This window comes from Melitaea cinxia, chromosome 5, assembly GCF_905220565.1.
Source record: "Melitaea cinxia chromosome 5, ilMelCinx1.1, whole genome shotgun sequence".
Classification (NCBI taxonomy): Eukaryota; Metazoa; Arthropoda; class Insecta; order Lepidoptera; family Nymphalidae; genus Melitaea; species Melitaea cinxia.
In genome coordinates, this window is record NC_059398.1 from 4,697,091 (window position 1) to 4,724,885 (window position 27,795).

The 27,795-nt window shown below is 37.6% G+C and overlaps 1 protein-coding gene across 1 annotated transcript; it reads right to left on the reverse strand.

Annotated features, from left to right (window-relative positions):
• Window positions 1-26,635, reverse strand: LOC123653768 (inositol hexakisphosphate and diphosphoinositol-pentakisphosphate kinase). The gene is made up of 29 exons (XM_045589751.1): window positions 26,226-26,635; window positions 24,156-24,338; window positions 23,626-23,766; window positions 22,668-22,758; window positions 22,443-22,597; window positions 22,174-22,261; window positions 21,898-22,102; window positions 21,270-21,551; window positions 20,774-20,962; window positions 20,018-20,103; window positions 17,423-17,560; window positions 16,844-17,075; window positions 14,922-15,130; window positions 14,052-14,278; window positions 13,817-13,953; window positions 12,899-13,013; window positions 12,392-12,519; window positions 11,263-11,377; window positions 10,661-10,738; window positions 9,819-9,904; window positions 8,773-8,866; window positions 8,139-8,223; window positions 4,403-4,792; window positions 3,816-3,977; window positions 2,974-3,109; window positions 2,260-2,360; window positions 1,263-1,366; window positions 384-987; window positions 1-133 (listed from the first exon to the last, which is right to left on the reverse strand). Exons 1-29 carry the CDS (start codon window positions 26,334-26,336, stop codon window positions 81-83), a joined length of 4,725 nt encoding a protein of 1,574 aa, XP_045445707.1. The 5' UTR covers window positions 26,337-26,635; the 3' UTR covers window positions 1-80.
• Between the last annotated feature and the right edge of the window lie 1,160 nt (window positions 26,636-27,795).

Below are 27,795 nucleotides of genomic sequence, written 5' to 3' on the forward strand. Positions count from 1 at the left end.
CGTGTTTGAATATGTCAAATATATTTCATCAAAATTCTTATTTCATCTACAGTTATTAAATTAATGGACAAGCAGAAAACTTAATGCACAATATCACACATTTTCTCTGATGATTCAGCATCATGTTCATTATCTGAAAATTTTATATCACATTTAACTACTTATATTACTTATTTGTTTCATTTTCTCTAACATGAAAAAGATAATTAAAAAAAAATAGCCTCATAATGTAAAATAATGGAGTGATAAATACAATAACGAAAACTATACATAAATGTTGCTTTATATAAATCATTTAAAAGTGTCTTCTTAAAAAATGTAAACAATGATAATAATGAGTAATATAAATGAATGATGTGACCCCTCCAAAAAAACTACTTAACTATTTTGATTCTCAGTTATAGTGAAGCCAGGTTTTACGTTGCAAGTTTTAGCTTTAGTGACTAGCGGCGCGACTGCGAGAGGCCCGCCGTCACCGTGTTCTACCAAATTACTGTTGGACTTACTCTCACTCGACGAGCCCGCTTTTAGTAAATCTTCTGACACTAGTGTCGTCGTGAATCTACTGCTCGACACGCCCGTCTGCGAATTGTGATTATTACTTTTCTGGGCACTACTATCACTATATCTTCTACTCCCATTGTTAAGTTCAGCATTAATTTTCGATATATTATCTTTACTCTGTAAGTTCAGCGATTCTAAATTATTACCGTACTGCAAGCGATCTTTAACACATTTATTTTTAATGTCACTCTCTATGTTAAAATTTTTACTACTCGAGGGGATATCTTTATAAAACGTCTCCTTAGTTTCTTGGAAACTGAGGCCGTACAAGTCGAGGGGCGCGGAGCTCGTAGAGGGTTCGCTGTAGTCTATTTTCGTCGACGTATCGGAGTCGTGGGAGCTGAGATCGTTTTTAATCAATTTCATCAAGGAACCGCTGCCATCGATTGACAACGTTTCCTCATCGTCTTCACCTTCGGCACTCTACAAAATATATCATGTACTTTTAAAATCTTTAATCCATTAGTCACGTGATGTTTTTAGCAACCCTCCCACGAGGGAGGATATGAACCCTAAAATAACGTGTATTTTTTTGCGAAAAGTATACTGAAATTTCTATAATATTATCTTTAAATACAGATATAAAAATTAAGTATTGTGATACAAGTTTCTAGATAAATACACGTGATATCTCATTAGACCTCCCTCCTTGAGATGTTTTGTGATCGAGGCGCACGTGCCAGCGGACGACGCCTTACCAGTAAGTCGTGGTCGGTGAGCGAGCCGGCGGTGGCCTCGTTGCTGTTGAACTCCAGCTCCGACGCGGCCGACAGCGGGGTCACGTCGCCGCTAATAGACGAACCTGCGCAGCGGACACAACGCCTCTATTACTACCGAGATTTTTACATTAGCACTCATTTAATATCACGTCTGTACGTGCAATATGGTTTTATATCGTTTCACTTCAGCCTTTCGCAGTCCACTGCTGGATATAGGCCTCCACAAGTTCGCACCAAAATGGAATGAGTCACCACGCTGGGCAGGCGGGTTGGTGACCGCAGGGCTGGATTTCTCGCACCGAAGACGCTGCTGCTCGTCTTCGGCCTGCGTGTTTCAAAGCCAGCAGTTGGATGGTTATCCCGCCATCGGTCGGCTTTTTAAGTTCAAAGGTGGTAGTGGAACTGTATTATCCCTTAGTCGCCTCTTACGACACCCACGGGAAGAGGGGGTGGCTATATTCTTTATTGCTGTAACCACACAGCAAGGTTTGGTTTTATATAGATTTAGTTAAATACTTTGTGTAAAGTTTACATCATGCATCTGGGACTTTAGCAGAAGTATATTAATCGATGCTATAGCGTGCAGTGAAGGATGATATCATGCAGACACCAGACAGACTGAATGTGTAGTGCAGATAAAACTAAAAAAAAAATGTTTTTGAAGAAGTATCATTATAACAAAACTAAATGTTGCTCGCATTGAAATTACGTCTAAAATGAAGTAACTACCTAGTTATAATTTTGGTGTATTTATCTACCATTCGTTACACACATACTAGGATAATTTCAATCATTTTGAAATAGTAGTATTGACTGTTTCGATAAGTATACCGACTACTCATTCTAATAAACGATGTTTTACTATAACCTCTTGTTCATGTTGTGTGGTGCCAGGCAGATGGTGGTGGGTGGTAGTAGTGGTTAGTGGTAGGTGGTAAGTGGTAGATGGTGAGTGGTTGACGGTGTGTCGCGGTACCTGCGGCGCACGCTAGCAGGCCGGAGCTGAGCGCGCACAGCGTGGCCGCCTCCCCCTCCCACTCGGGGAGTTTGCTCGCCACATTTCTACTCCAATTGCTACTGGAATCCATAACGTTAAATTGCACTACACCTCCCGAGGGTCAGCCCTGTGTGTTCTCGGCGACAGATTTTGTAATCGACTTTCTAATTATTTTTTGTTGGTTTATTAAATAAATGCTCTCGAGTCGAATACAAATCCCCGTGACGATTCGATTGAGTCAAATATGTAGCAACATAAAAGACAGTGATAAAAACATTAAGATGAAAATGATTTATTGTCTATTAAACAAAAATAAAAAAGCCTTTAAAATTAGCACTTATTGCTGGCAACAGTCAAACGATGAGCGAAGTTGGATCTTAAAAAAGTATTCCGAATTTTAATCAAAATAAACAATTGCCAATAAAAAATCATGATCTGTTCTTATACACAACAGATACACATCTTACGAAACTAAGAAATCAATCTTAAGAAAATTTTCTGTTTTCTGGAGCACCCGTATTCACTGGACCAGTCTGAGTGTCATTCGGAAGACATAATTAAGGTTAGCAAGTGACAACCAAACACTAAACTGAACCGCTAAAGTGTGCATTCCTCCGTTTACATCGATATTCACACATGCACTTCGTAGATTCGTTGTAAACGGTGGAACTTTGCCGAATATATTTTTTTTACCTCTCCGAAGAGTTGTTCTTATTTTCTGAATTAGAAGCGTAATTAGAATTTGGTGATGAGGGTTCAGCAGAAGACAGACCACTGGGCAGCTCGCAGGATGACGACATCAGAGAGGAGGGACCGCTCCAACCCACGCCTAGTTTAATTTTACACATTTAATAAAAGCATAATTTAAAATAATAGTTGAAATAATTGAGAATGTTTAATGAATATGTTTTTAAATTTGTTATCAGATTAGTAATTTAAACATAATTTAATCCCCTTATAACTTAGGGGTACGAAAAATACATGTTGGCCGATCTTCAGACCTACTCGATATGCACACAAAATTTCATAAAAATCGGTTCAGCCGTTTCGGAGGAGAATGGTAACTAACATTGTGACACGAGAATTTTAATATATAAAATAACTTTAGACAAATGGGTTCTGTCCTAGTACTTTTTTTATTTTTATTTTTTATTTTACTTTTATTTTTTTATTTCTTACTTTATATCTTTACTTCGAAGTAATCGTAAGAAGTAATAATAAAAATCATATATGATAGAATTGATAGGTAGTAAAAGTCGGATTAGGTAAAAAGATACGATCTTATATCATCGGATAATAGGAGTCGTATGAAGTCGGACAATTTCGTAAAAGCCGAGGGTCACGGGGTGATAGGTGGGTATCACGGGGTGATAGGTGGGTGTCACGGGGTGGTAGGTGGGTGTCACGGGGTGATAGGTGGGTGTCGCGGGGTGATAGGTGGGTGTCGTGGGGCGGTAGGTGGGTGTCACGGGATGGTAGGTGGGTGTCCCGGGGTGGAGGGAGGGTGTCGCGCGTAAGGCAGGGCGGGTCGTTACTGTTGGTGGGCGAGGGCTGCTTGGGCGCGGGAGGCGTGCCCAGCAGCACGGGCGCCGCCGTGACGCGCTCCAGGAAGGCGTCCAGCTGGCGCAGCGACAGCGCGTTGTGGAGCGTCTCCAGCGGCCGGATGGCGGGCACCCCTCCGAACCCCTCCAGCGCCGCTGTGGACCCACCGCTCACGTGAAATCTCAGCTCGACATACAATTTTCGAAGGTATTGTTTCCATTGTTTATATATTTATGCATTTGGCATACGTTGAAATACGCAGAGGACGTTTAAAGATAAGCTAAGATTATTGAGGCACGGCAGGAAATATCTTACTTAAAATCTCGAGCAGTCAATATGGAGAAGTACGTCAACCTTACAGACGATCGCAGCTAATTAATATTGCTCTCAAATAGTATTGTGTTCTTGTGGTGAGGTGGCTAGAGCTCCCGGTGAGTGTGAGGGGTAAGGTTGGCAACGGGTTTGCCATGCTTTGATCTGGCTTTACCGGCATCTATAAGTTGCGGTAATCGCTTACCATCAGGTAAGACGTACGCTTATTTTCCGGCCTAATCGTATAAAAAAGCGAATTTTGACGTACTGTTGCTAGCGGTGGCGGTCGGGATCATGACCCGCAGGTTGGGCGCCGAGCTGGAGCCGGAGATGACGGCGGTGCTGAACAGCCCCGCGGCGCCGGGCAGCTTGCCGCGCGCGCCCAGCCCCAGCATCTTGAGGTAGCTCATCTGGCCGGCGATGCTGTGCCGCTGGCGCCGCCCTGCGCCCCACACGCTACAGGCCGCGCCCTCGGCCCCGGGCGGGCCCCCCGGCGGGCCCCCGGCCGGCCCCCCGGGGCCTGACTGCGGCCACGAGCGGCCCCCGAACGTGATCGCGGACAGCGGCAGCTCGTTAGTGGACGACTCGACGCCCTCGACGTTCACGAGCGGCGTCGGAGGAGTCGGGGTGAGCGGGGGAGGTGGTAGTGCGAGTGGGTCTGGGCGTGGGGTTACGTGAGCGATACGATACGAAATGCGACGGACGGTTACGTGTCGAATGCGAGAGGGGTATCGTTAGAGACGGGGTGGTGATAAAAGAAAATACATTAGTTTCTCGTTTTAGAAGAAGGTACTATTATATATAAAGTATTCTCGTAATATGTTATATATAGAATAGCGAGTAATAGTGAGCGTCGAAGCGTGACGGTAATGACAGATTGCGATAGAGCGCGGTCGAAAAGATCCGAATTCCAAAGCGCACCGTGTGCGTTGTCGGACCACTGTTTGGCCAAATGCTAGTCTCCGAGTCACTAGACTTCTCTCCCGTTCACACGAATATGACCGAAAAAGAAAAGTCGCAACGGTTACTAGCATTTTTTTTGCAATCTTTTGTTTCGAATAATTTGTATAGTTTTATTCTATTTATCGTTATTGGTTAAACATGTCATGCAAACTCAAACAATAGTCAAACGAACACACATTTGTGAGGAGCAAGAATGCAACGCAAACACACAAAATCGTCGACCAGAATGAGCTTAAATTGACAGCGATGCGCTGCCATGCGATGTTTCTACACACTCCAAAATACATAAGTCAAATAATACACAAAATTATAAAAATAAACATTTAACATTTTTAAGTAGTGAACTGAAACTACATTCAAAATAAGTTTTAATAAATTACTAAACGTAAAATCCTTGCAGAATAAAACTACTATTGTGATAAAAGATACAGTTAAGTTCGACACAAAAGAATCTTATTAATACATGCAATTTTTTTTTATAAAAAATGGCTTGGAATATCAAAAATGCGCGTAACAAAGCAGTTACCGAGAAATCTAAGGTACCAAATATGACACTAACATCTGATCAAACATCAGGGAAAGATAAGAAACTATAGAAATAAAAGGTTTGTTTACCTAACTTGTCTGTCAAATCTGTCAATGAATGCCTCAATGTATGCTTCAATGTAATAAAATAACTTCGACATGAGGTAGACTGTTTGTGAGACAAAAAAAAACAGTTACTTTTGAGTCACATCTTACACATTACAAATTCCTTAAAATACAAAGTAAAAATCTTTTAAATAGCAACAGAGATAAAATTATTTAGTTCGTAATGGACACTAATAGCCTAAATATTTTCTTTCTAAATATATATTTTTTTCAGTCCAATACTTTTATCCGACTGCCGTTAATTAAGGCACACCAAGATATGGCTCTGCTGGCTGGTAAGAACGTTAGTACAACAATAACTATACAATCAAACAATTTACATAACTTTTAGTTTTGTAATTCATATTAGTTTCAGTTGCAAGTAGCATATCAGTTGCAATTGATAGTTTTACGGCCGAACCCAATATTCAATCTATCTCTGGTTATGTCCTACTAGAGACAGAAATATCTATCTATCATTTATTTTACTGACCCAATAAACTTGTCGACGATAGGCAATCTTATCCTTCAAAGCTGTCTATCGACGAGAGGGAGGATAGCTTACTAGAGATAACAGTTCGTAACATTTTTGAATATCATATCAAAAATTGACCGCTCTAGCGGGGTTCGAACCCGCGTCTCCGACTTGCCGTGTCGGCGCTCTAGCCAATTAAGCTATGGAACGATGCACCCGCTCGAGCGAAATTTTCGATATGATAATTTTTAATTTTCGGTTTAAGCGAACCGTGGCGCCGTCTATAGTGAGCTCTTTACAGAAACCCGTAACTATTCAAAGTTTCATATTACAATGAAAATCTTTGACAGGAGACGACACCATGCTATTTTTAATATCTAAGATTTTTATTTTTTTTGTGTTACCCACATTAGGAATTCTAAACATTTTTGAATATCATATCAAAAATTGACCGCTCTAGCGGGGTTCGAACCCGCGTCTCCGACTTGCCGTGTCGGCGCTCTAGCCAATTAAGCTATGGAACGATGCACCCGCTAATTGGCTAGAGCGCCGACACGGCAAGTCGGAGACGCGGGTTCGAACCCCGCTAGAGCGGTCAATTTTTGATATGATATTCAAAAATGTTTAGAATTCCTAATGTGGGTAACACAAAAAAATAAAAATCTTAGATATAACAGTTCGTATGAAAATGACAGTGTAAGCGTCCCAATAATAATAGAGTTCTATCTGTCAGTAACGTTGGTTATCTTTAGTAACAACAATATCCGATCTAGAGTTTTCGGGGGATAACTAAGATTTATTAATTGCAAAAGTATGTTCTTTGTTTAAAATAAAATTAATTTCGAGTGAAAAATAATGGCAGACTCAAGTTCAAGTAGCAGTTCAAGTGATATTGCTCTTTTGCAACAATTAATTGAATAAAAATATTATGTTTCTTGTGAAATAATACTTACTTTACTCATCTTGTGAATAAAACAAACAATTTGGTGAATGATTGTACCTATAATTTGCAATGATTTGTATAATTTGAATTTTGATTTGTAAAAAAATTATACAAATTCAAACGAAACAACGCGTGCAACGATTCAATAAAGCGTAATGGCGTCGTAGCGTCTTTTCGTGTCGTGTTAAAACGTTCCGTTACTAGATTTACCATGGATTCCATATTAAAATAATATCATTTATTATAAATTAAAAAGTCTGTGTAAAAATTAATTTGTCCATATTTTTATAAAACAAGATTACTTTAATATGAATAAAATTTGTATGACAAATTTAAATACTACAAAACATCTGTGTAACATAACTGAGGCCGTCTGTGACGCTGCGTATACTGGAATGTAAAGAAGAGCTTAGGTAGCCGGTCTATCTACAGCTAACTGGAGATAGTAGTCCCCTATGCGAATTATTGGGACAACTACAAAGGATAGATTGTTAGTTATTAGCAGTCGATGATAACTACCTATCTCTATCTTTAGATTGAATATTGGGTTCGGCCGTTAGTGTCAGCTGTCGTGTCACGGTAAGGAACTCGTAGAGTTGAAGATAAAAAATTGTCAATACTAGTTGTTACTTTCACTACTAATTAAATATAAAGTCAAATATTATTTTATAATAAGTTTAAGAAGTAATCTTATTTTATGATAAATATTTTTTATTTAACTGTAAATTCATTGCTTAGTTATATTTTAAAAATGGCATAAGCGTTATTTAAATTAAAGAATCCGTTCTCAATTCTCAATTATTGGACAATCTATTATCTCTTGTATTTACATCTTCAGTGAAAGATACAAGTTTCTTGGAAGCGATGAAATATTTAATTAACATATAATAGATGTTAATTAATGGCTATAAAATGTTCCTGCTCGTCCGTGACACGACACAGTTAGTCAGCTACACACGCGTCTGTATGTGCTTGTGTGTTTGTATGTCTTACCATTGTCGTGGGTCTGCTTGTGTTGGTCGTAACTACGCGCACGTGGCTGGGGCTCTTCGACGTCTTTAGTTTCCTTTTCCTCCCTCTGAAAGCGAAAATATTAATTTTGTAAAATGACATCGACATCGTTTATAAAAATGTGATTTTATTTCAACACATATCACAACACTTATTGGCAGAATTATTACATTGTCGCTATAAAACTTAGTGTCACTGGTCATTGACATAAGGAATAAATGTGTACTTAATTTTAAAAGGAGATTATCAGTAGCATCTGCAATACCTAGTCGTCGGTGGTGGTCGGTAGTAAGTGATAATAAATTTAAAACCGGAGACAACAGGGATAGAGGGAGATAGCAGTGGGCTAGTAAGTCTCAAGCAGGCGGCCGCTTCCAAATGTGTATCCGGTGTAGCCGGTGTAGTCGGTGGGCCGGTGGGTCGGTGGACCGGTGGGTCGGTGGACCGGTGGGTCGGTGGGCCGGTGGGTCGGTGGGCCGGTAGGTTGGTGGGTCGGTGGGCCGGTGGGCCGGTAGGTCGGTGGGTCGGTGGGCCGGTAGGTCGGTGGGTCGGTGGGCCGGTAGGTCGGTGGGTCGGTGGGCCGGTAGGTCGGTGGGCCGGTGTGAGCGGTACGCACGGGCGGGTCGCAGGGCGCGCACGCCCGCAGCTCCTCGCTGAGGCGCGCGGCGAGCGCGGACGCCTCGTGCCCGCTCACCGTGTAGTGCAGGTTGCTGTGGCCATACCAAAGGTTCCTTATATATATATAATAAATACCTACACAACACACACACACAGTCGTCTGTTCCTAAAGTAAGCAACTTAATACTTTTTTCGATAGATATACTTATAAATAATACATATATAAATAAATATATATATGTAGGATGTGTAACTTTAAAGACGAATGCATGGAAGGGAATGTAAAAGTGAGTATGCATGATGTGAAGGATGATTGACATTGACAGACGAACGTGTGACAGAGAGTGTGGGTGTGGCGCTAAGAGAGTGAAGACGACAAGACGTGCATAATTTTATTTCTCTGTGTATTCGATTAAATCAGTATTTTAACGACTGTGGATTTTTTGATTTTATATATTTTTTGATTTTTCATATATATATATATATATATATATATATATATTACACCCAGACTCGTGGTGAGAATCGAACCCACAACCCTCGGAGCAGAAAGCAGGTCACTACAAACCGCACCAACAGGCTAGTCAAGTTAAACTTCTAACGCACGCGGCACGCCAGACTTGGGTAGTAAGCTGGTGAATGCATAACGAGCGCGTTACGAAAAGTGTGATTGGGCGAGGCGAACAGCGGTTGAGAGGGAGATGTAAGTTAGCGAAAATAGAAAGTTTTACCATTTATTAGTGTTATGATATATAGCCTTCCTCGATAAATGGGCTATCTAACACTGAAATAATTTTTCAAATCAGACCAATATATCCTGAGATTAGCGCGTTCAAACTATCTCTTCAGCTTTATAATATTAGTATCGTGTAAAATTCGAAATGTTCGGTGCGTCGTAATGAAGTACACGGTCATCTGTTCCTATGGTAAGCAACTTAATGCTTGTGTTACACGTAACAGCCGACTGTTATAACACTTATAACTATATTATTTTCGAAATTAATTGTATGTTCTTATACAACATCTTTTACCCAGCTCACTTACCAAATAGGTATAGGATCGGAGGGTTTCAGCTTCGATTTGGAAACCTTCCTCGGTGAAAATGTACAGTCCATTTCATCCAGATTATCCTAAAATTAATTAAAAAAAATTAGAAATATATAACCTTCATACTTACATTTAATAACTTGATAGTGATTTTTCATATAACTAAATTTATAAGTAATAAAAACAATAAAAACATTTTTTTTTGTTAATGATAGACCATTTAATTCTTGGTTAAACAGAACTACCTAGCAATTTGATCAGTTCACTCTTAAATTAATTACTGCTGTGTGGCTACGGCAGTAAAGAATATAGCCATCCTTTCTTTTCCTGTGAGTGTCGTAAGAGGCGACTAAGGGGTAACACAGTTCCACTACCACCTTGGAATATAAAAAGTCGACCGATGGTGGGATAACCATCTAACTGCTGGCTTTAAATACACAGGCCGAAGACGGGCAGCAGCGCCTTCGGTGCGACAAAGCCAGTACTGCGGTCACCAACCCGCCTGCCCAGCGTGGTGACTATGGTCAAAACACATGAGTTCCTGCCATTTTTGGCGCGAACTTGTGGAAGACATGTCCAACAGTGGACTGTGATAGGCTATAGTGATGATGATGAGTGATGAAAATTAATTACACAGGCCATATGGGGTCCTTTTGGTTTGGTGAAATGAAATTTTTATTTTTTAACTAGCAAGTATGTTTCTTATGTATCATTTCAATGCGCTGAACTGAAATCCGAAGTTGATCCGAAATTCGGATTTAGCGCATCGAAATACATAAACCTAAATGGGTCTGGTCAAAGAACTTTTTTTGTGGGCCAGTATTATTGTTTGAACTTACTGGTTGCAAGGTTTCCTGGCTGGCCATCTGATCGTCTTCACCCTCTTCTTCTATACATTTCACCTCATCAGACGGACTCTGTTATAAATAAAATATATTGATTAGTATTTTAATTCCATTTGTGCACCAAATATCGCGTTATGCAAATTACATATCAACCTTAGAACAAGTTATTCTCGAGGAAAGGTTGTTTTGAAAATTTAATTTCTTAATTAATGTCGAGATGTTTAGGCCATAAATAAAAAGAGGAGGAAAAGAGGTTGTTCGCAATAGAAAGTGTACAGATAGCGGAGTGATTTTTACGCAGATTAACAGAATAATAATGACGGCAATTATAAGGTAAGATTACTCGTACATGTTTTGTCAAATATTATTTCATATTTTATATACGTTTGTGTACGTCAACTTTTGTTTACACCGCCATTTTAATGCAAGTAAGCACATTTTACTTATTAAATTCAATGTAAAAACAGCACTCGTGGAGTTCAGTTATTTCTTACTTAGCTCCTCCTATTGGACGCCTACAAACGGTTCCGTACAAAATTTTAGTAGCAATTTAGATAGGTGGGTGCGACGGTAATTGTGTGTGTGTAGTAGCATACCGAGTTGTTGGTGGTGGAGTGGTTGCGGCTGTGCGGCCGGAAGCCGGGCCCGGGCGGCAGGTTCTTCTGCACGCAGCAGTTCACGCCCGGGCTGAAGTGCAGCTCCACGTGGAACCTGCGGGGGGGCCAATGTTGAACTTGGTGTTGTTAGTGGCGGACCCGGCTGACGTCGTCTTTATACAAATAGGTCGCCAAACAAGGCTCACCTGATGGTAAGCAGTTACCGTAGCCTATAGACGCCTGCCATACCAGAAGCATTGCAAACGCGTTGACGACCCTACCAGAGACACTCTTCAGGATCTCAGGCCACCTTACCACTGGAACGCAACACTTCTTGAGAGCAGTATTATTTAGCTGTGATCTTATGTAGTGTTGAAGTGCTTCCCAGTCGTGCTGCTCCACATTTTGAACAGACCTGCTATGACCTAACTCAGTAAAATGTCCTGCCTGGAACGTCACCCCTGCACGTCAAATGTGACATACCGACAGCTGGGCCACTTATACTAATGTTCCAAAGTCCAATTGTGCATCCGAACAATCCATTAACCCATTAAAATATACACGCAAAATTTCAACCAAATCGGTCCAGCCGTTTAGAAGAAGTAAGGTGAGAAACACACGTATAGAAAAATTATATACATACTAGCGATTTCTGATAGTCCATATTTTTGTTACACGATAAGTAATCACAAACATATCATATACTAAAACCTTCTCCAAAACAAGCTGCATCTTATAGTATAGGTATTGTTCTGATTGATTCAGTAGTTTTCGCAATATTACCGAACAAAAAAAAACCAGCTCTCCATTTATTAGTATAGAAAGATAGATATTAAGAATAAGATTATGCTGGAAAGAACTTATTACTTTGATCTTTTTTTTATAAGTCTTGCCTCTGGATCTATCAGTTTGATAATGAGTTGAAAAACAATGGTCACATTTTTTAGTTATACATATATGTAAAATGAATTCTTTTCATAAATAATTAAAACGAAAGCGTTCATCTCTGGATTTTTGTAGCCTAGTTAAGATTCTGTGTTCCACCCAACGTATCAACTAGGGTCTTTGTTGCATTTTGGTAGAAAGTTTATCAAATAAGAAGTCTTCTAGATGTATAATAACAACTGACCTTTCCTCGGAGTAGGGATCCTTAGTAGGATCCTCATACAGCATGACCACGATCTGCGACATGTAGTTCAGCTCCGACACCATCGACACGTATTCCATAGCGCGACGCCATTGCTCGTCCGTCATCACCTTTAATAATACATACATGAGATCAGACACTCCTACGTGTGTGTTATGTTTGTGTGTGGGCGTTGTTGAGCGCGTCTGTAAGGTTGTCTATGTCATTTTACGCGTGCGTATGGATATGATACAATAATTACAAGCGAGTGTGTTAACTTTAGCGTAGATGTGCGTGTGTGTGAATGGGTGCGTGAGTGTGTACGCGTGTGTGTGTGTGTGTGTGAATGTGTGAGTGAGTGAATGTGTGAGTGAGTGAATGTGTGAGTTAATGAATGTGTGAGTGAGTGAATGTGTGAGTGAGTGAATGTGTGAGTTAATGAATGTGTGAGTGAATGAATGTGTGTGTGAGTGAATGTGTGAGTTAGTGAATTTGTGTGTGTGCACTCACGTCGAGCAGGCCGCCGAAGCGCAGCACGGTGAGCAGCGAGTGCACGTGGCTCTCGCTGGTGAAGTACAGGCGCGTGCGCACGTGGCGGCCCGGGCTCGACACGCCGTGGCTGTACCTGCCCGGGGGGCGCACGTTACCATACCACCACCAATTTACACCACTGTCGAAACTCCGCTTTAGGTGACATCTTTATCGATTCGAGGTTTAGTCGATTCATGTTTATTAATGATATCCTTCTAAATGGAAAAAGTGGCCTATGCCCAGCGGTGAAATAGTTACGAGCTGAATAGTGATTGTTGTTAGGGATTAGTATACTTGAGTTTGCTTTAATTTGCTTACATCTATAAACCATATACTTAACAGTTTTCACGGGCTTTGTATTATGACATATGAGATAGAAATGAAATTTTTGAAGTTATACTTCTTTTCGCGCGTTAGGGAAAAATTATGAGAGTAAAATTTTACGATGAGCGCACACCGTCAAGAAAAAAATCGACGCATTGAAGTTAGCTAGCCAATGAAGTATAACTTCTTATGTGCTTACATAAGTATACATACACTTTTTATAAAAGTATATGAATGTAGTAGCTCAAGTAGCTGATATCAGCTCATGTTTATTGTTATTATAGTTGTACTTTATATAAATTGCAGATTTTTTTTATAAACTAGGCCGGCCAACAAGCGTACGGCTCACCTGATGGTAAGCGATTACCGTAGCCTATAGACGTCTACAACACCAGATATATCGCAAGCGCGTTGCCGACCGTACCCTTAATTCTCGGAGGAGCTCTGGTCATCTTACTTACCACATGAACAAAACACTGGTTGAAAGCAGTATTTAGTTCTGATCTAAGATAACTTAAGCAGATGATACATTTATAAATTATAAATTATGAAGTACCTTTTAAACACTCTTACCTCGGATTAAGCCTATTAACATTCTCTTCTCCTGATTCCTCGATATTTCTTTGCAAATCTGCTCGTATTTTCTTAAGCAAAGGAGTACAAATGCCCTGTCCTATTGTCAATTTTTCTTGCATGGTTAATCCATATTCCTAAAACAAAAACAAAGTTGGTTGCATTATGTTATGAATGTTCCACGAACACAAAACACAGGCATTAAGTTGCCTACTCAAGGAAGATATATACTTACTTGAGGTATCACAATATCGGCTAAGTACTTCGCGTATATGTACAGTTCCTCAGCCTGGTCAAACTGAAGAGTGTGTTGATTGTGTTGCAAGTCGTACTTAATGCAGTCGTAAATATCAGGAATTTTGGAAATATCATACGTCTTATTCTTTGTGCAAAAGTCTTTCTCGATCTTGCCCCATCTTCTACCCATCAATTCCCAAGTTTCTCCATGATATAATATCGTATCTGAGGGGAAAAAACAGAAGCTTTAGCTAAATATCCTGAATCTTCCTGACAGTAAGGAAAGTTTTTATAAACGTAATGCTATGACAGATAAACTATGAGAAATGTTTTATAAAACTTTGTTACTAAGTCCTTGAAATTGTTTACTGTGGGACAATCACGATTTAATAATGATAATAATTTTAATAATAATGTATTTAATTTGTAATATCCCACTACTGGACCTCTTTCTTCTCGTAAGAAAAATATCAGAACTTAATCCACCACGTTGCTGGCCTGTGAGTTGGTGGATTTATTTCCTACTATGAGTAATGATCGCTGTCAGGACTAGACATCCAAACCGGAAACATATTCTATAAATACAAGAGCGGGAATCGAACCCGCAGACCGTCGGTGTTTAGGCACTACACCGGAGCGGTTGGAGGACAATAATGATAATACACAAAAATGTCATTGAAACTAGTGGGTCACATATTGTTTTCATGAAACAACTTTTTCTGATTTTATCGCGGTTTATTAGGGTTTGGTTTGAGTCCTCCCGCGACCACGGTCGTCGTAAAATATCCGAAACGTCGGGCAGCTAAAACGGCCAATAAGCCGCGATAAGATCCGCCAGCGCTCGAGCGGCAGGCGGCGGCAGGCGCACCCTTGGACTTGGGGTCGTCCCGCTTGGCGAGCACGATGCGCACGAGCGCGCGGATGAGCGCGTGCACGTGCGCGCAGGTGCGCGCGGGGTTCTTGACGAAGTCCAGCGCGGCGGCGATGCTGAGCGAGGCGCAGGGGTTGACGCGCGCGCGCTCCTCGGCCGACAGCTCGCGCTCCGCCTGCAGCGCCTCGTGCAGCCGCGCCTTGGCCCTGCGGGACGTGACTATATACTAGGTTTCTAGACTATACATGGCGCGCTTCAATGTAGAATTTACATATATTTGTAACCGACTTCAAAAAAGGAGGACGTTACTCAATTCGACCGTGTTATACAATATATATATATATATATATATATATTTAATGTATGTTCGGGAATAACTTCGATTTTGATTATTTTTAATTTAATCGAAAGCCGATGTTTACCATGTGATCACATTTAAATTTCATCGAGATCTGATTACAACTTTTGAAGTAATCTTTGATAATGCGTATTTACATGACCATTTTTTCGTCTACGTTGTATTACTTGTCGATGTAATTGAAGTCGGTTTTTTTTTCGTTTGCCGGCAAACACAACTATTTTTAATAAATTATAATTACTGAGCCGCAACCACGCGTAGCCGGATCGGCTAGTAAATATATATATAATTTGCCAAAAAAGTGCCGGCCGCTTCTCGAGACATGCCTCACTTAACGATATAACGTGCCAAGTCTACTTGAGCCGACTGGTATTGCACGAGACGATGGCAAGAGACCGGACGGTATGAGTTTGATTCCAAGGAAGATGGGCCGGGTGCTGGTAGAGGATGCAACCTGTTCAGACACGCTGGCCCCTTCCCATCTACATGGAACCAAAAACAGAGCTGGTGCGGCTTGTGAAGCGGCTGAAAAAACTAAAGCATACAAATACAGGGGTCTAGGCTCCGAATATGATTTTGTCCCATTCGGTGTCGAAACCCTTGGTCCGTGTGGTCCTAGTGCTAATAAAAGGTTATTCGACGTCACAGGAGACCGAAGAGCTGGCAGCTACTTCGGACAAAGAATTAGTCTAGCTATTCAAAGGGGGAATGCTGCCAGTATCTTCGGAACCTTGCCTAAAGGAACTCCTTTTAATAATATTTTTTAGTTATTATATTATGTATATGTATATACTTAAGGTTTTTTAATTTAATGTAATTTATCTTATTATAACTACGATTTTTTTATAGTAATAGCTTATATTATTATTATAATTTTTTTGTTTGACATAATCTAAATATATATATATATATATATATATATATATATAAATCTTATGTCACGATATTTGTCCAGGCTACTTTCCGAACTACTCGACTGATTAAAAGGCTAGGCTATATTTTATTTCGATTGACGACCGCAATATTTTTATTGTAAAATGGAAAAATATGGTGGTACGAATTTCGCCAGATCAGCTAGTATCTTATAAAAGGGCCCTGGAAGCACCCGAAGTGGTGTGTGAAAACGGGTCGCACTTTGAACGAGTGCTGGGCTCATTCGTTCATTGTTTCTGATTGCTTATTTTCCATTTTAAGGTTCGATAGCAAAGGCAAAAATTACTCGTTACCAACCTTTAATATTTATTGAATAAAATAACCAAGCACTAAATTTTAGCCCCCTCAAACAGTTAACAAAAAAGCCATTTTGTCAAATGGTCCCTCAGCAGTAAAAAGGTTGAGAACCACTGTTCTAAGAGATGAATAATATCATGCAAAACTACGCAATGATAAACATATATGACAGTCGTTCCGTATCATACTTTTTTAAATATATTTTGTAGGATCTTGTCTACAAGAAATCATTTAACATATAACGTCAAAACTTTATAATAAGATGAATGTTGCTAAATTGTTAATAATACGAATTCGATTGACGTAAACATAGAACTCGCAGTTTACTCACATATTTTGCACTTTCGAGGAATCGCAGTCATTATCCAGCAGTCCGTTGGTGTTGGCGGACTTGACCATCTGCACCAAGATAGGCGTCAACTCGCCCTCCAGCGCCAGCAGCCCCTTGGCGAAGGCGGCGGCCGTCATCTGAACGCGGCCCTCGTCTGACGCGTAAATCTTCAGGTCGTGACGGAATGTCGAGTGCAAGCGCAGCAACCCGAGACCCTGGGTACCTCCTTCACCTTTAAAAAGGAATAAAAACAGACTTCATTTTTCACATTTATGTACACTTTATTAGAAATATAATCTTTAAAATTAGTTTACAGTTCGTATAGATATCTCGCACTTCCTTAGTAAATTATTAATTCAAAATTATCTATAAACAGCGGTTCACTAATCTGACATATTAAAATTTCAGCAACTGAGCTACAGCATGCTCTTCTACTACTTTATAAATTTACGAAGAAGTATTGAAGTTAAAAATATCTTTCTTTGAGACGATGACATTCCTAACAGTACAGCATTATTCCTGACTAAGAATAATAATAATAATAATTTTAAACAATAATTTTAGTCAGTCTACCAGTACCTGGAATGTGGCGGCCCTGTCCACCAGGGTACATGCAGCGGAACATACGACCCAGCTCCTCGGCCTGGATGCGGCCTGCTGGCGTTAGCTCGCCCCCCCACTTCAGGATCAGCACCAGTGAAGGCTCGCCGTCACAGCCTACACACATACGTTACCCTTTGTTACTTTTAAGTATAAGGCACAACCCGAGGTAAGCGTAATTCTAAAAATTGGAATTTTTAGAATACGAAGTCGCAATAAAATATCTGTGTCGTGTTTTAGGTTTAACTTATTTTTTGAACTAAAAATATGACTTTCTATCTCTCTCTTAGATGGATGTGCTGTTGGCTACGACACTAAAGAATATAGCCACCCCCTCTCTTCCCGTGGGTGTCGTAAGAGGCGACTAAGGAATAACAAGATTCCACAACCACCTTGGAACTTAAGATGCCGACCGATGGCGGGATAACCATCCAACTGCTGGCTTTGAAATATACAGGCCGAAGACGGGCAGCAGCGTCTTCGGTGCGACAAAACCAGCCGTGTAGTCACAAACTCGCCTGCCCAGCGTGGTGACTACGGGCAAAACACATGAGTTCACGTTATTTTTGGCGTAAACTTGTGGAGGCCTATGTCCAGCAGTGGACTGTATAGGCTGTAATGATGATCTCTTAGATGTCTCATTCAACTAATTTTTTATTATTATTTAAGAATAACCAATGGACATTTTCTAGGCCTACATAGCCTAGCTGAGCGACAAATAACTGGTAAAGTAAAATACAAAAAAGATAAATAGATAGATAGATATTTATATTAAAAAATAATAGGGAGTAAACTAAAATATGAAAAAATTTAGTTTTTCAAACTTAAAAAATAATTTAACATGCATATCTTGCTATGCAATATGCCAATCATTATTATGATTTACAGATGTAAAACAATGGTTGTAAATCTTTGATATATCCTTGACTCACTGACCTTATACAATAATCCATATTATTCGATTGAAAATACATTGATACATATTATGTACAGTACCTCGCCGTAAATAATGCACATCGACCTTTGGAAAGTGACCAATCAATTTTATTTAAAAACAAATATGACTGTATGGAATTTTCTACGTGTTGTGCATTTAAACTAATTAAATCATGAATTTAATGTAATGTAGAAATATATGTACCTATTACAAAGAAAAAATTAAATAATTTCTTTGATATGAGGAATCATTGATAATTGAAAATGAGTTTTAAAAGCCTGTATGAATAACTACGTACTACAAAATAACTAATTCCATTTATTTTCCATACATGAAATAATGTGAATAGCTTTCTAACAGTTTGAATTGACAAAACTCTTTTTGAGGCAGTTTTATAAGTCAATTAAAAAAAAAGTAATTATAAGCCTTGTCACAGTGCATAGCAAGCATGACAAATAGTGGTAACTGTAAATCTAATTTATAAATATAGTTTATTCATTGACCGATATCTTTCATAACTGATACAAAATGCAATATTGTTTGACAATTAAATATTCTGACAATTATCTGTTTTAATACAAGACTTAAAAAAAAAATTGCGCACAATAATGAATTCGGCTAATCATAAGACTGTGGCGCTTCCTGACACTGCCGTATATCACCATCTTAAAACAGCGAAAAATAACTTTTCTATATTGAAAACTTTATCATAAAAACTACTCAACTTTATAACGACTATATTTATGATTCTCTAAAAATTTCAAACAAGCATTCGTCGAGGTTCAAGAGAAACAGCCCTGAAGAAAATACTGACGCACCGATAAGGAAATCCTACTAGATTTCGGGACCCATTAATACTTTTATATGCAATATTAAATACAGTTTACATGAAGTGTGTTTAGTTAGTTACATGTAACATGAAGTGTAAGCCACAACAATAGTTTATATATAAAAACTTAGGGTGGTCCTGAAAACCAGTGTTAGGACTAACAGTCCTAACTTAAACTGAGGTCACACCTTTTTGTGAGGCATGCTGCGAACTTATATAAGTAATGTCTTAGTTAAATACTTTTAATCGATAAGTTTATATTGTATCTCTTTTTTTTGTTTTGTTTTACTTTTGCATCCTCTTTGTTTTTAGTCCTTGTTGCAAATTATGTACAATGTGTTTTCTTTTATATCATTTTAAGCTGATGCAGTGTGTTTTACAAATAAATTTATTATTATTATTATTATTATTATATAAATGACTAATCATTACATTAAATTTAAAAAAAAAATCATCAATCATCATCAATCATCAAACAATTCGGTATCGTTTCGGCATATCATATACCACAAATTAACGAATATTTATATTGGTCAATGAACAAACACTAGAGACTGACTTCTACATCATTCCATACCATAAACTATTTACACGATTATATGTATTATATCTGGCTTCAGAGATTGTATGTATTATAATTACAATTAAATTCATGGCCACAGTTACGGTACAGAACAGTGTAGTAGGCGTCTCTTGAGCTGCCACGAGACGATCTATTCCCATGAACCATAGTACAGGGGTGTCAGTGGCACAGATCGTCCGCGGCTGTAAGGTAATGCGGCTGGTGTCGGACCGTGCGTGGTGTTACCGTCGTCGGAGCTGGAGCCCCGCGGCCGGCCGCGCGGCTGGTACTTCATCTGCACCTTGCGGTTGATGCCCGAGAAGTGGCCGTACCTTGACAGAACATCACCATTAATACTCATTTTATATTTATTTATTTACTAATACTTTATTGCACAATACATTAAAGAACTGTACAAAAGGCGGGCTTAATGCTAAAAGCTTTCTCTACCAGCCAATCTTAGGACGTACAAGAGCAGACGTTTGTAGGTGTGCAAAATTTAGTATTAATAAAATTCACATTAAGAAGAAAAAAAAGGGAGGAATAATAAGGTAATGTTAGTGGCAATATATGTATATACAAACTAATTTTAGTCGGATTGTAATGCCAAATAAAAATGTAATATATTTTATAAAGGATTATAAAAAACATGCTATGTGGTTACGGCCGTAAAGAATATAGCCACCCCCTCTCTTCCCGTGGGTTTCGTAGGAGGCGATTAAGGGGTAACACAGTCCGGTAGAAATGTCCAGCAGTGGACTGCGATAGGCTGAAGTGATGATGATGATAGAAAACATGTTTACATTAGTAATCATTGCACAGTATGTTCGACACCTAGCTGCGTTCCTTCAAATGGGGTGTTCTTTAAATATAATAGATCATGTGCCGATAAAATACATTTCCTGTAAAGTACACAAAGAGTGCAGCAGATCCTTGCATTTTATGGCAGAAACGATGCTAAAACTCTTTTAGCGGCAATAACCAGTTCTAGAATGAACTCACATTTCCAGAACGCTCTTGAGCTGCTCCAGCTTGCCCTGCTTCTCCTCGATCTCGGGGTCGGCGTGGCGCGTGTGGATGTCGGCCAGCAGCGCGCGCGAGATGTCCAGGATCTCCTGCAGCTGCTTCGGCTTCTTCAGCTTCACGTGCCCGCGCTTGAACCCCTCGTACTTCTCGAATATTTCGAAGAATCTGTGTTAGATACGGTATAGTGAAAGGTATTTTAACATTCCATCTATATTTAAGTTGACTACAATGTCTCCTACATGGAGAAAGTGTATATTCAGCAGATGTTACACTGATCTGATTAACACTGAATCAATCAGTTATTGGCCATAGATATGATGTAAAACAGTGTAAAAAGATAAAATATCCTGTCCCCAGATTTAATAAGGGATGGAATATGTCGCTAAAATCACTAAATAAATAAAAAAAATAATTTAAGAGTTTACTTGATGCCTTTAAAGCCGTAAATATTTGAGCTGTAATAAGATCTTACCTTGGATGCCGTACTTCAACTTTCATCTTCTGTTTGGGTGTTCTATCGCCGTGTCTTATCACCCCCACCACACACCGTAATTCCATCATTTTGCCAAATGTGGTCGGTACGATGGGGGGATCATCCAGTTGAAAGGGCACTGACCATGGAATGTGTAATGTAGGGGCCAGCTCTCTCAATATCATATTACCAAGGATTTTCGCGCAATCGTCGTAGTATTTATTAGAATTTTTAACGAATGAAAAACCGTTAACGTCACATACGAAAGATTTTCCATTCGCTCTGAAAAAAATGAGAAAGATTTAAGTAAATCGAAGTGAGATCAATTCTGTACTTGGAATTGTAGAAACGTGTTAATAGTAATAATCGTTACGCCTACTGGTTACCAATTCTAGATATACTCTAGATGTATTGTTCAGTCTGTAATATCCCACAACTGGGCATAGCCTGTTTCCCCATGTAGGAGAAGGATCAGAGCATCTAGATGTATGAAAGCAATATGAAATAGGTATAAACAATAAGCTCATATAATCGAAGCAATAAACAGATACGTCAAAGTATATAAAAACCTGCGTGGACTGTCCAATCTCATAAAATATACGTAGTTTTCTAAAAATGTAAATTTTACCTTAATAAATCAAATCCGCAAACAGTTTGCTTGAACGCTAAGCAAACTTTCCGCGAAATGAGTTTCTCCTGATTGGATAGTATGACTGGATACCGAATCTCCTTGCCCTCAGAGTCGCGTTCTACTTTACCGTCCAGTGCTGGACTTTTTCTCGCCTCCGCGTGGGCATAATCCGGACCCACGGTGTATACTTTAACATCTGTCCCTATACAAATACAATTTATCTTTCTAAATCTGTTATAAGTATTACATAAAATCACTACAGTACCAACTCACCATCAGTTGGCATAAAATCTTCGTAAATAAACGATCCTGTTTTCCGCACCCTCGATTCTGGAGAATAAATACTACTTCTACTCCCGATCTACAAAAGTAATAAACATATTAATAAAATAGGCACAAATTTATAAATTTTCGTTCTCAGTAACACAATGATTATCCGTAAGAACCGTGATTCTGATGCTAGCAATTTAGACGAATTGCCGAAACGCAAAATTAAAAGGTAAGTTTTCAGCAAATTTTTTAATATTATCTAAAATACTCACTTTTCTGAAAAGTCTCTGACTCCCCCCACCAGCAGAAGTGGGGTAGTATATGTAAATATTATGATCCTCCGCCGACACCGGCTTTTCAACAAATGGCTTATTAAATACTACCCCGTTCACTTCTACATGGTCTTCCGATTCGACCAACTCATGATCTGTAAATATTTTACTTATAAAATAATTGTATAGTTTTTCTTTTATTTATTTTTTTAAGACTGGACATACGTTTAGGATCCGGCGAATCTCTGTCCAAAACCGCATAACGTGGTATTTCAATTCCCTCATTTTCTAAAATAGCGTATACTCTTCTTCGATCCTGAAATTTTTGATAAATTTGATGATTAATGTTATTGTGAATAAAATGTAATGTACCTAAAACATTTTGAAAAAATAGTATTCACGACATAATTTTATACTGTTTTTGTTAACCGACTTCCAAAAAAAGAGGAGGTTCTCAATTCGACTGTCTTTTTTAACCGACTTCCAAAAAAGGAGGAGGTTCTCAATTCGACTGTATTTTTTTTTCTTTTTTTTTTTATGTATGTTACATCAAAACTTTTGACCGGGTAGACCGATTTCGACAATTTTTTTTTTTTTATCGAAAGGTGGTGTGTGTCAATTGGTCCCATTTAAATTTATTTGAGATCTAACAACTACTTTTCGAGTTATATCTAATAATGCGTTTTTACTTGACACTTTTTTCGTCGACCTACGTTGTATTATACCGCATAACTTTCTACTGGATGAACCGATTTTGATAATTCTTTTTTTGTTCAAAAGGAGATATCCCTAGTTTGGTACCATGATAAGGAAACCAGGATCTAATGAAGGGATCCCAGAGAAATCGAGGAAAACTCTCGAAAATCCACAATAACTTTTTACTGGGTGTACCGATTTTGACAATTTTTAATTTAATCGAAAGCTGATGTTTATCATGTGATCACATATAAATTTTATCAAGATCTGATAACTACTTTTTGAGTAATCTTTGATAACGCGTAGTTACTTGACTATTTTTTCGTCGATCTACGTTGTATTACTCGTCGATGTAATTGGAAGTCGGTTTTTTTTTTCGTTTGCAAGCAAACACAATTATTTTTATCTAAAATATGTATACAATTGTTTTTCTAGAATTGGTAATTAAATAAAAATTATGAGTACAATGAGAAAAATTTCGAGTTACCTGAATATCGTATTGCATGTGAAGATTATTTATCACATAAGGCTTCCTTAATTTTTCGTATTGAATGGCTTTATCGAGAGGGAAGCCTTTCGAATGAAACGATATAAGACAATCGCATATCGGCCACTCCTCCACCGGCTTCTATAATTTCATAAACTACCGTCATTTAAAAAATTCCAGTATGTACGAGCGCATGAACAATCATAAATACAACACACAATAGCTCAAAACGAAACATGATCCAGGCAGAAACAAAGCATGGAATATTCCAGTAGTAACATTTCCATTGTTGCGATGTTACTTATCGCTTAAAATAAATCGCATGCTTCACGTGTTAGTATATCTCGTGTTATACTAAACCGAGTACTTAGAGGAAGATACAGTTTACCAAATCGTGATGTGTTAATAAGGTTTAAAAAATCATATTTTATAGTAGTGAAACAAAATAACAACTAGGTGAACTTCAACATACGTAATACGAAGCCTGAAAAGCTATTTTGTTCCACTAGAGGTTAGATATTGAGCAGAACCTTTAGGATAACCTCCTCTGGGAAGACGAGCATCTTAATAAACTCGAATTCGTCGAGGCGGGTGAGGATCTCCTTCATCGGTTTCGACTGCGACTTCTTGGCCATGGCGCATACGCCGACCACCACCTTCTTGCCCCCGCCATCGCAGTGAGGGTCTAGGGACTCGCAAAGATCCAACTCGCCCTGAGACAATTTTATTAAACTTGATCATTTCTGTCTCACTATCATTTCAAAATGTGTCTGCACGAACTATGTAAAGTATAAGAAAACTTTCTCTTTTTTCAATCTAGGTATTTGACAATAAGTGTTTTGTGCATTTACATCATTTATACATACATACATGTGCATTACATTAACTAGGTTTTGATAAATGTTACGCTATCAGTTTTTGTAAAGTATTGTCTTGAATGTAAAATGGTTTTTGTACTAATAAAACTTATACAAGTAAAAACTACTAGAAAACTTTTAAGTATCCTATTAATAATTTCATTATAATTTTATTTTATTTGGTTCGGCTATACCTTTTAATTAAATTCTTAATAGGCAATTATTTTATTTCTGTTTTCAATGTACAAAAATGCAAAAATATCTAATTTAATATTAGAAAGACCTTGAACATGCCACATGACCAACGTCAATGTTTAGAATAATAAATAACAAATAGAATTCAACGTGGATTAATATTTTATTCTCAGTAGCATTAGCCCGCATTTTGACTAGCCCATTGGCGCAGATTGTAGCGGCCCTGCTGTCTGTCCGTGGTTTGCCGCTTCTATCCCGCCTGAGTCTGGGTGTAATATTTGATTTATATATTTATATGCGTAATATTTATATGCGTATTATTTCTATGTATAATTATCAAAAAAAAAGTTATAACAGTCAGCTGTTACCCACAACACAAGCATTAAGTTGCTTACCATAGGAACAGACGACCTTGTGTGTGTGTTATAAGATATTTATTTATTTATTTATTATTTGTTATTATTATTATCTGTCACTATAAAAATAATAAATAATAAAACTGCAAGACCAGTCAGTAGTAAATAAAATAATAAATAAATCAATTATCATTAGTTTGTTTCTTTTATATGTGTACTTTATTTAATATCATACATTACTATTTGTTAGTAATCTGTACTAATATTATAAAGCTGGAGAGTTTGTTTGTTTGTTTGAACACGCTAATCTCAGGAACTACTGGTCCGATTTGAAAAATTCTTTCAGTGTTAGATAGCCCATTTATCGAGGAAGGCTATAGGCTATATATCATCACGCTAAGATCAATAGGAGCGGAGCACTAATGAAGAAGGTTTCGAAACAGCAGTTTATTTTTTTCAAGTAACTAAACAAGTAATTCAACGTAGACGTAGTCTCAGATAGTAGCTAGTGAATGATAATTCTTTTATAAAACTTTACATGTTTTTTAAAGCATTATCTTATTATATAACATCAATAGTATATTGCATTTATTATTAAATGTATCATGATCACAAATCACTTAAAGCATTTATTAAAACAAATTTAAAATAAGCAAATAGTAAACACATAGTACAAAGTACATAGTAAGTGCATGTTGAACAATTTCAATAGATCTTAAATTTTATCTTGCAAAATGTTAGACTACATTTAGATATAAGATATATTGAAAACTTATCACATGATTTTAACACTCCTGAGAATTGATGAAGATATTTCAAATAAAAACAGGTTTTTAAAATAATTGTATTTTCAACAAAGCCAAGGCCAAGTTCCAAGGTTAGATTAGAATAACATGTGATGCTATAAGAATGTGCAAATAATATTTATTTTTATAGATAATTGTAATATGAGCTTAGAATAACTAAATATGTATTTGTATAGTAATTAGTTTTCTGTGTCACTCTTTGTAAAAATTCTTGTAAAAAACAAGAATTAAAACATGTTACAGAAGTAAAATGTAAATGTATACTATGCAATGTAATGATTTTCTATTTATAAAATCCCAAGCAAGGTTATTGAAGTTTATTTAAAACACTGTATTTGATATAAATAATTATCTTTGGTTGTTATCAATTTTAAAAAAAGGCTCACATCAGGTAAACACTCATCACAATAACAGAATTCAACACCACTTTCTTCCCTACTTTGTATATTTCTCCATCTTTTCAAACGCCACCAGTCCTTAAGCCACTGCCACTCCATCACTCACAATCATAACACTATCATAATTGCACCCAATTTCATGATAACTATCATGTGTGAGCTGACAAATGATTGGTCACAATAACTTTACACATGATAACTAACACATTCTTGACACAAATTAACATTTTGTGTTACCTCACTTGTCATTGTCACTACAACTTTTGTAGTCAAATGTAGGGAATATTATCTTGCTATAAATATCTCTTGTGTGATTCTAATAGTAAATAACTAGTTGGTAGTATTTATAATGAGCGTAGTGTTTTTGAACTGTGTCCAATATGTTCATAACGAGATGTTTGCTTCGAAAATATAGTACAAGTTGATTTAGCTGTTCAAATTGACTTACGCCGAGTTGCACGAAACATAATGAAAATTTAAGTAGAGATTAAACTAATTTAATCACAATAATTTCATACAATTCTTGCGATTAAATTAGTTTAATCACTACTTAAATTTTAATTTCTTTTCGTGCAACTCGGCGTTAGAAACGTAATAAGTAGGTACTTGTAATAGTGTGCATAAAACAAACATTCTCAAGGAAAGCTGAATATTAAATTAATATACGATTTGAATAAAAGTGCGCCGCTACGTGACTAGCAGAATAAGTTTTTCAATGAATATTTTCAATCGTGTAAAATTGAATCGTATGTTGAAAAAAAAGTAATTAAATATAATAACTACGTAAATAAAAATTGCAACTAAACAGCAGCAAACCTACTACTTTTTACTTACGGAGGGTCTTATAGGGACGAGATTACCATCATCGCCGACATAAAATTGTGGCTGATGAGCAGCTTGTCGCAACCCTTGATATCCATGTTCAAGCTCAGTGTATGACATCACCTACATAGATGACTAATAATATTGATTAAATGTGGACATTAGTAGCGTGTTATTCTGTAAGAAAATTTATTTACAAAGAGTTTTTAAAAACCTTGAAATTAAACTACTTTGACAAGGTGAATGTGTCACACAGAGTAGGTACCTATATTATTATTAGTATAGCATGTGTCATGTCACGATTAGAATTTTTTATCCATTATTGGCAACTTTTGAACTTCCTAAATTAAATTGACATTTGACATTAATCAGTAATTGATAATAAAATAAGGAATTTATAATAAATGGTAGAAAATTAAGAAAAATACTGAGTAACATATTTAAAAGTAACTTTCGCAGTAAAATTAAATCTTAAGTCTTTAAATGTGTGCAAGTCCAGTTCTAGATTCGTTTTCATCAAGTTTTGTTGAAACATTTTTTTAACGATACATAATGTTTGGTAGAAAATTATATAAGGTAATTAAACAATATCTTAACGCCAGATTGTTTTAACTATTAATGACTTGTTTACCACGGGGTTGAATTCAACCCCAAATTATTTTTCTAAGCATATGCACAATTTCATAAGTTTTACAACATGTATAATATTATATAATATATCAACCAAAATATATAA